The sequence below is a fragment of the Dipodomys merriami genome, unplaced genomic scaffold (assembly GCF_024711535.1).
Source record: "Dipodomys merriami isolate MVZ:Mamm:240054 unplaced genomic scaffold, mDipMer1.0.p SCAF_36, whole genome shotgun sequence".
Lineage (NCBI taxonomy): Eukaryota > Metazoa > Chordata > Mammalia > Rodentia > Heteromyidae > Dipodomys > Dipodomys merriami.
Genome location: NW_027205159.1, coordinates 11,581,177 through 11,590,799, shown reverse-complemented (window position 1 = coordinate 11,590,799; position 9,623 = coordinate 11,581,177). Strand labels below are relative to the sequence as shown.

Genomic DNA, 9,623 nt, shown 5'->3' with positions numbered 1-9,623 from the left:
CCACTTTAATAAAAAAATCTGCTTCATGTTTCAATACTTAAAGATGATTTTTTTATAATCTAAAAACAAAATCTTTTCTAAAGCTGTATTGCCTTGCTTTTAAAACCTGGTTTGATATAACTAAAATGGCTCATTCTTTTTGTGACTGCAAATTGTTAGCACAATGTAAGTGAAACATGAGTATAGATAACTGATTTTTAAAGTCAGAAGAGTCGTTGTAAGGTGTGTGCTGCTTGGGATGAGCAGGAGGACAGAGAGTTAGGGTGTGCAAATGCCTCCATGACTTCTGTCCCAATACTTTCCAGTAACTTTAAAGTTTGCGTCTGTCTGAGAAGTTGTGTAGAGTAGAGGCAGTTGTGCAGGTAGAAGAGAAGCTGGGGCAGCCCAGCCTCTCACTTCTGCTTCTCTGGGAGGTTTTGGTGATGATGACTTGTGTCACTGTGGGAGGATAACTATCACTCTGTAGACAGAAATATGTTGCCGCATCTTCAGGCTGCAGGTTGCTGATGGCGAGAGTGAACTCTGTCCCAGATCCACTGCCACTGAACCTTGGTGGAAACCCAGATTGCAAAGTAGTTGCATAACTGATCAGAAGCTTTGGAGGTTTCCCTGCTCTCTGCTGGTACCAATGTAAATAATTGCTAATGCCCTGACTGGCTTGGCAAGTAATCTTGACTCTGTCTCCCAGAGGTGATGACAGGGATGGTGGCTGGGTCAACTGGATGTCACATCTGGCACCTAACATTGGAAACATAAAAGCCATTAGCAGTTTAATTCATTCTGCTGTCCAAGTATTTCCATGAACAGCCAAGTAGCTCCACTGAACACTCAGTGAATAATCCCCAGTATCATCTTTCCTTACCTGCAATCCAGAGCAGCAGGAGCCCCAGGAGCTGAGCAAGGGCTCTCATGTCCGTGGTGTGTGCTGACTGGAACTTCTCCTGCACAGAGTGTGAGCAGCCTATGAAGAAGTTCCCAGTGTAGTGGGCTGTGCTCTGGGCACATGCAAATCAACATGGCTTGGCAATGCAACTCAGAGCTTCAGCTGGCAGATCTCAGTGACAAAGCACAGACCTGGAGAACCCAGATGTCCAATGTCCTTGTAGATAATGTGTTTCTAGAGACAAGAAAACATTATGATTCTGTTGGCCTGTGATAAGAATAGATTTTTTTCCCCAGAGCTGAGGACTGAACTGAGGGCCTTGAACTTTCCAAGTAAGCACTCTTCCACTGAGCTCAATTCCCAACCCCAAATAGAATTTTTAACATTTTCAACTTATCCATGACTTAGTATGATTTTCTTCAGTTAAATCAGTCACTCAAAAACAAACATTTCCAAGGGAAAGTAATTTTAGAATGTCCCTAACTCTGGTATCAGTGGAGTTTGTGGTACAGAATTCTTAATTGTTTGCCTGAACCTTGTTATATGGTTTAATAATAAACATTAGTACACAGACATGTGTTATAAAAGTGATAATACATCTGTAGGTAGAAAGACAGATAGATGCATTGATAGAAAGAAAGAAATGAACAGTTTTCAAAGTTTTTAATGGAAGGTAGCACTGAAATATGTGCAATAAAGTGTCTTGATCAGAGGTATATGGACAATCTGTTGGTGCATTCATTTGTGTCCTGTGAACTCATATAAATGACTGGATTGCTTCCCTTATGAATGTTCTTCCCTATCACCTCCCTCTAGAACAGTTCACCTCAGGTATTTCTTCTTTAGTTTTAGGAAAACACCTGGAATCATATCTAGCTTTGTGGGTATTATGCATGTATGTGCCAGATATTCTGAACTTTTAGAGGACATTTGTTTCATCTGTTAATGGAAACTCTTCTTTCTCAGAAGCTGAGTTGTTCTGTAGACCAAGGACTCAACTCTACTTTAACTTCATTTTGCTCCTTAAGCTGCATAGTCCTTCAAGTTACATGTCTTTTAGGTCCTAAGTCAAGTAGTTTTTTTGTGTACTAGGCATAGTGCTTGACTTAGTCCCTGAGCTTTTGTGCTCAAGAGTGGTATTGTGCCAAATGAGTCACAGCTTCACTTTCAACCTTTTGGTGTTTAACTGGTGACAGAGACTCATTGTCTTTATGTCCAAGGTGACTTCCAACCCTAATCGTCAGATCTCAGCCTCCTCTGTAGCTAGTATTATATGCATGACCACCAATAAAGCAGTTTTCACAAGTTGTATTAGGAGATGTGATTCATATAGGTACAGAAATGACAAATTGCAATGAGGTCAAGTGTGGAGTTGAGAAAATGGAGCCACCCAGTTACCAAAGAACATCTTCAACCTGGAGATTCACAGTGAAGCCAAAGTGAAGCGAAGAAGGTCTCCACATAGAGATTAGCATGTGGACATACTTCATCCCATTGTGTAGATTTGACAATCTAAACAATCATACCAGAGGTAGATGAACAGGGTGATCACATGGTATTTACCACTGGCAGTCCGAGAAGATGATGTGTAAAGATAACACTGCTCTTTCAAAACCAATGGACCAGGAGTAACTCATTATCCAATCAGGGTTTTCTTCAGTACCATTTACTACCAGAACTCCATCTGAGGCTTGATTTGATGACCTACATCTTTTAAAATATTAATGTTCTCTGCACCACATGCTCACATAATTCTTCTACAATGCTCTTTTTTCCCAATTTTGATGATGATTTATAAGCTTCCCTAAAAGATATGCCAACCTCCTTTTCTGTTCTGAAATATCACTTCTAATCTTATCACATGGTCCTATGAATAACTCCTACCACCCTTGCTGGGAGAGATCTGGTGTCTCTTGCATGTAATGCAGGACAAAGCTGGTACCAAAGAATACCAGGAGAAGGCAGTTGGCTGCGATAGTTGTGAAGGCCATCTGGTAAATTCGAGGAGCCATAATAATAGGATGAGGAAGACTGACCTGAAATGTATCTATTTGAGTGTGGTTAAAATCAGCGTGGCTCTGGGAATAACACATTACATTCTCCAGATCCACACTCCAGGGTTGCCTTCAGCATGTGTGGACATGTGGCATGGGACTTGTGAATTTGAAATCTGCACTGACTTCAGGTACTGAAATACATGGAAGACTTGGAATACTAGGCTCATATCAGAGCTGCAGGTAGGCTTACACTGCCCTGAGGTGTGAGGAATGTAGCCACCTGGCTGAGAGATGAGGCTGAAAACCAAGGAAAGAGATGAAGAACAAGGAAGACATAGGAAAACATTTCTGAGGATCTTCCTGGAAGAAGAAAGAGCATACAGGAAAGAAAGGTGTTAATGGTCTGGGCCATGGACCTGAGTGAGGCCTGACTCCAAAGATAAAGTCTATTCCTCTCAGAACAGAGAGGAGCACTTCACAAATGAATGTAGAATTTATATATCTATTGTTTATATATAGCAAATTACCTATTAAACTAAAACAATAATTAATATAATTCTAATTGTCTAACTCAGCATTTTAAACTCTGACAGTGAAAAAGAATGCTAGGAACAATGAGCAGTTATATTTCTAGCCTGACATCATGAAGCTCAGGACACCATCTGTGCCTTTAAGGACAATCAGTGGCCTGATCACTGCAGAGGACTCTTGGGAACTGCTGGGGACAGCACTGACACTGCAGCCCCCTCTCACCTCCCACAGCTGGACAGCGTGTGTGCACATGTTCCCTTCAGGGCTGCATATCTGCAGGGTCCACCCTCCTTCCCTCACCTTTCTGACTTGCCCTTAATGACTTCACTACAAGAAACTGTGTTGTGATGTTAGGAAAATGAACCCTTAAATATGTATTTTAATGTTTTCGTTTCTTTCATGCATATGTTTCTAACGCATTTATAAGATTATTTCTTTGTTGCTTTGTATGTCTCTCCCCCACAGTGTAACCCCCGCTTTCACTATATTTGATGTCAGTATAACATGTGGAGGAGATGGGGGCAAACAAGTCGTTTAAGGACTCAGGTGGACCTGTTGCAACAATGAGAAGTATAAAATGTCATGTCAAAACCAGCTTTACAATGTCGGTGGGGGGGGGGTATAATTGGGTGGAGGGAGGGGGGAGGCTGGGAAGGGAGGTGAAGGGTAAACAAAGGAGGAGGCTGCAATGCTTGGTAAGAAATGTATGCATTATCCTGCCCATGTAATTGTAGCCCCTCTGTACAGTATGTTCTCAAATAAAATAAAATAATATTAAAAAAAAAAAAAGAAACTGTGTGCCATCCTTTTCAGGTTTGATTACAGTTTACAAGGTGGATATGGGGAGACACAATTCCCTCTGTAAACATGGTCCCACATGCCATGTGTGCCATGAAAGCCTGAGATGAACTCCCTGGCTTCAAGCTCCTATTGACAAGGTTAGGTTTCAGGTTTTTCTTTGTGAGATTTGTTTGCCATCTAGTGGCCTTTTTATGACATAGCCGTGGACAAGATTTTTATTAGGAGTTTTACCATTCTTTGTTAATAGTTGTGCAGATTCCCAGGAGTTTTATATGTATAATCATGGAATTTTACTTATTTTATTGTTGGATAAATTTTAATTGTCATATATTAACAACACGAGGTTAGTTTGTGATGAGAATCCCTACCTGAATGCAGCTTATTTTGAAAAACTCACCACTTCCTTTCTATTGCTATACTCTTCCTCTCCCACCATTTTTCATACTGTATAAAGGAACTTCATAACTCAAATGCACATGTGAGTATATATATATATATATATATACATGTATATCTATTTATTTATATACCAATGCATCTTCTACACTTAGTGTGCTTTTGTCCCTTTCTTTCACCCTTACCTGTTTCCCTTCAGATATTTTCCATTTTGGCATTCATGTTTTATTATTATTATTATTATTATTATTATTATTATTATTATTATTATTATTATCAATGCCATCATTACCATCACCACCATCATAGCTACCATCATTTAAGTCTGGGTTCCACAAGTAAGTAGGACCAAACACTATTTTGCTTTTGCATCCTGACCTATATCACTCAATATGATCATCTAGTTCTTTTCATGTCCTTGCAATTTACATGATTTCATTATTCATCTCCCTCTGTCCTTACCAGTGAGCCAGAGCATTAGCAGCCCAGGAGCTTACTAAAAGAATTCTCTTTTAAGAGTCCTGATACTACAAGACAAAGGCAAGCTGAGCCTTCATCTCAGACTCAAAAAGGAAAGTCCTCCTTAGGGAGCACTATGCAAATTAGCAGGTGGGTGCAGCAGTGTAAAGAGAGCACAAGGCGGGCAAAGGCCTCTTGTGTGACAAACTGCAAATTATATCCACCTGGATGCCATATTTCAGAGGCTCAGAAGGACAGATCTGTGTTTTGTATAAGACACCAGAAGCATTATCTGGTTGGTGTTCCTGAGGCTGATGGAAGACAGATAGACAACATTGAGAGGGTTGTCAGTGACCCCCTCTACCAAATCCCCCAGTGACTTTCAGAGCCTGGCTGTGGCTGAGATGCACTGTCAGCAGGCAGAGGCACCAGAAGGAGTAGCTCAGTCAGTCCAGCCTCTCACATTTTCTCCCTCCTCCCCCCCCCACCCCAGGAGGTTTATATTTGGTGTGGGAGTTGAACTATTTATTATTCAGTTGACAGTAGTAAGTTGCAATATCTTCAGACTGCAGGTTGCTGATAATGAAAGTAGACTCTCTTCCCCATCCATTGCCACTGAATCTGGATGTCACCCCAGAGTGTAAATTGGGTGACCAATAAATCAAGAGTTTGGGAGCATCGCCTTGTTCCTGGTGTTGCCACTGTGAATCATCACTAATCCCTGATTGGATCTTCAAGTGATGGAAACTGTCCCCTACAGATGCATACAGTGAGGATGGACACTGGGAAATGGGGATGTCACATCTAGCACCTGATATTGAATACAGACACCAAATATCCACAGAATTAATTATGTTCTGGGAGTTTCCATGAAGAGTGAGGCATCACTGTTAATTCCTAGTATTATCCTTCTTTATCTTTGAGTCAGAGCAGAAGCAACCCCTGGGCTGAACAGGGGTGCTCACTCGTACTGTGTGCTGACTGGGACTGACTGATGCACAGGGTGTGAACAGACCATGGAGAACTGTTGGGTCTTAGTCCGTCTTTGGACAGACGGGGTCCGAGGAGGGGTAAGTGCAGCGCTCGCCCATTCCCCAGCCTCCCTTAGCCCAGGAGACAATCAGACGCAGCGGGTGAGTCAAGTCAAGCAGGAACTCCTTTATTAACAGGGAGCATCCCCTTTTTAAAGCAAAAGACTGCGTGGGAGGGGAGGAAATGGAACCAACCAATCACCGAAAGGCCACACCTTATCATGCACCTAAGCTTCCATGAGATGTTTACACACTGAACCTGAACAAATCCAGCTCTGCCCACTCAACTTCCTCTCAAGGCCATCTTTGCTATTCCCCACAGAGAAGGGTCCAGGAAGTTGGCTGTGCCGGAGCAAATGCAAATCCTCAGGAGCTGGGCACAGCTGCAGGACCTGGGCACAATCCCTAAGCTTTCTTGCTTGAGGCCCATGACCTAGGCAGTCTAATACTAGGTTCAAGAGGAGTGGAGAGAGTGGACATGCTTGTCTCATTCCCGAATTTAAAGGAAATGGCTTTAACTTTTCGTCATTTAGTATAATGCTGGCTGTATGTTTGTCATATACAGCCTTTATTATATTGAGGAATGTTCCATAGATTCCTAATTTTTCCAGAGCTTTCATCATAAAGGGGTGTTGGATCTTGTCAAATACTTTCTCTGCATCTATTGAGATAATTGTGTGGTACTTATCCTTGCTCTTGTTGAATTTTATTAATTGATTTGCATATATTGAACCAGCTTTCCATCCCTGAAATGAATCCTGTTGATCATGGTGTATGATTTTTTTGATAAGTTGTTGAAGTCAATTTGCCAATATTTTGTTGAGAAGATTTGTGACCATATTCATCAAAGAAATGGGTCTATAGTTCTCTTTTGTTGATGAATCCCTATCTGGTTTTGGATGAGGGTTATGCTGGCTTCATAAAAAGAGTGTGATAGTGAATTTTTGCTTTCAATATCATTGAAGAGAATATTGAGATTCCACCTCACCCCAGTTAGAATAGCTATAATCAAGAAATCTAGTAACAACAATGCTGGAGGGGATGTGGACAGAAGGGAAGCCCATTGTTGGTAGGAGTGTAAACTTGTTCAACCACTTTGGAAAGTAGTATGGGAGTTCCTCAAAAGACTCCACATAGAGCTACCATGTGACTCAGCAATCCCACTTTTGAGAATTTACCCAAACAATCACAAACAAGGTCATACCAAAGCTATCAGAAAAACCATGTCTATTACAGCATTATTTACCATAGTTAGGATATGGAACTAATCCTAATGCCCTGAATAGATGAATGAATCAAGAAAATGTGGTACATGGGGGCTGGGAAGGTGGCTCAGTGGTAGAGCACTTGCCTTGCATGCATGAGGCCCTGGATTCAATCCTCACCACCACATAAGCAAAAAGAAAAAAGCTGGAAGTGGTGCTGTGGCTCAAGTGGTAGAGTGCTAGCCTTGAGCTGAACAGCTGAGGGACAGCACCCAGGCCCAGAGTTCAAGCCCCACGACTGGACCCCCCCCCAAAAAAAAACAAGAAAATGTGGTACATATATAAAATGAAATTCTATGACTCCATCAGAAAGAATGTCATTGCCCCACTTGTTAGGAAATGGAAAGAATTGGAAAAAATATTAAGTGAAGTAATCCAGGCCCAAAGAAACATAGGTGCCAGGGCATGTGGAGGGCTTAAGTGGTAAAGGAAAATCTGTCACTATTCATGCATGACACAGAACAAATGGGGAGAACCAGCGGTTCATGCTGAGCTAGTTGTTTTTTTAAATTGCAAAAGAAAAACAGAGGGATTACAATTACATGGACAAGATAATGAGTACATTTCTTATCAAGCATTGTTACCTCCTGCTTTGTTTACCCTACCATCCCTTCCCATCGCCCCTACCATCCCAATCCTCCCCCCTCCTCACCCTGTGCCAAAGTTGTGAAGTTCGTTTTTCAACATAATGTCTTTAAGTCTTTAGCCCACTTATTTATTGGGTAGTTGTTTCTTTGAAGAGTTGTTGTTGGGGGACTTAATTTTTTGAATTCCAGGTATATTTTAGATATGAGACCCTTGTCTGTTGTACGGCTAGTGAAGCTCTTCTCCCATTCCATGGACTTATATTAAATGAAGTAAGCCAGGCCCAAAGAAACATAGGTCCTATGGTTTCCCTTAATTGCAATATCTAGTATATGTCTGAGTCAAGCAGAAAAGGTCAGATAAGGTGAGGTTATTTCTTTGTTGCTTTGTATATCCCTCCCACACAGTATAACCCCTGCTTTCACTGTATTTGATGTCAGTATAATTTGTGGAGGGGAGGGGGAAAAGCAAATCGTTTAAATGGGGACACAGGTGGAACCATTGCAACAATGAGATGTGCAAGTCGTTATGTCGAAGAGTGAACTTTACAACTTTGGTGCGGCGGGGGGGGGGGGGGGGGGAGAAGGGTAGCAGGGAGGATTGGGTGGGGGGTGGGGAGAGGATGGGAAGGGATGGGAAGGAGAAACAAAGGAGGAGGCTACAATGCTTGATAAGAGATGTATTCATTATCTTGCCCATGTAATTTTAACCCCTCTGTACAGTATTTTCACAATTAAAAAAAAAACTTATTAAGAATAAAATACAACACTTGATTTGAAACATGAAAAAAAGAGTGGAGCTGTACATGGAGCCTGTAGGGGGAAACCTTGCTCTATACACACTTGCCGCCTACAGAGAAGAGCTGCCACTCTCTTCCTGCTCCAAGAATATGGCAACCAGGTACCAGTGTTCTGAACCCACCTCCTGGCCTGCAGCTCTCCTGCCTTATTCACACCCACATTTCATCCTCCTGAGGCTAAATCGATGAGTTCGGGATATTATTCTACACCCTCTGCTTAGAAACTTAGTTTCCCACACTTATACACCCTCTTTAAAGAAATCTACCTCACCATATTGTTATCTAACAAATTCCCAAAGTTTCCACTAAAATAATAGCCGTCACTCGCAACCCAGAGATGGTGATGACAAATGCTTTCAGTACAGCATTCATCTTATATCATTGGTCAAAGTAAGTTAAAACATGTTATAAAGATGTGTACTTAACTTTTAATTGCTGTGACAAGACCTTAATAAAAGCAATTTGAAGGGAAGAATTCTTTATTTCAGTCTTAGATTAGACATTTTACTCTGCCACATGGGCAGAGTATAATGGAGCTCACATCATGTCACCCAAGAAGCAGAGTGAATGTTCTCCTTCCTCCTCCTTGGTCTTTTATTGCACAAGAGACTGCATCCTATTGAAAGAAGCTGTGGACTATGAGGTGGATCTTCCTCTCACAGTCAATTCTATCTAGAGAGTTTCTCACAGACAGGTTCAGAAATACACTTTCTTAATCTGCAAGCTATCCTACCCATTTGACAATGCAGAAGAACTACCATAAAAGGTCATTCTGAAAGACCCCAGACTCACTGGGATGCTTTCTTCAACAGGAGGGCACCCCAAGAACCAAGACTCCAAACCAGCAGATGCAATAAGCAAGAGGATTTTATTAGG

At 41.6% G+C, this 9,623-nt stretch overlaps 2 gene segments (V, D, J or C); both read right to left on the bottom strand.

Moving 5' to 3' along the window:
* Positions 1-310: 310 nt before the first annotated feature.
* On the bottom strand, positions 311-917 carry LOC138804251 (immunoglobulin kappa variable 1-9-like). The segment is given in 2 exon segments: positions 311-738; positions 863-917. Coding segments are annotated over 2 exon segments (477 nt in total).
* Positions 918-5,588: 4,671 nt separating this feature from the next.
* On the bottom strand, positions 5,589-9,119 carry LOC138804250 (immunoglobulin kappa variable 1D-33-like). The segment is given in 2 exon segments: positions 5,589-5,878; positions 9,035-9,119. Coding segments are annotated over 2 exon segments (375 nt in total).
* Between the last annotated feature and the right edge of the window lie 504 nt (positions 9,120-9,623).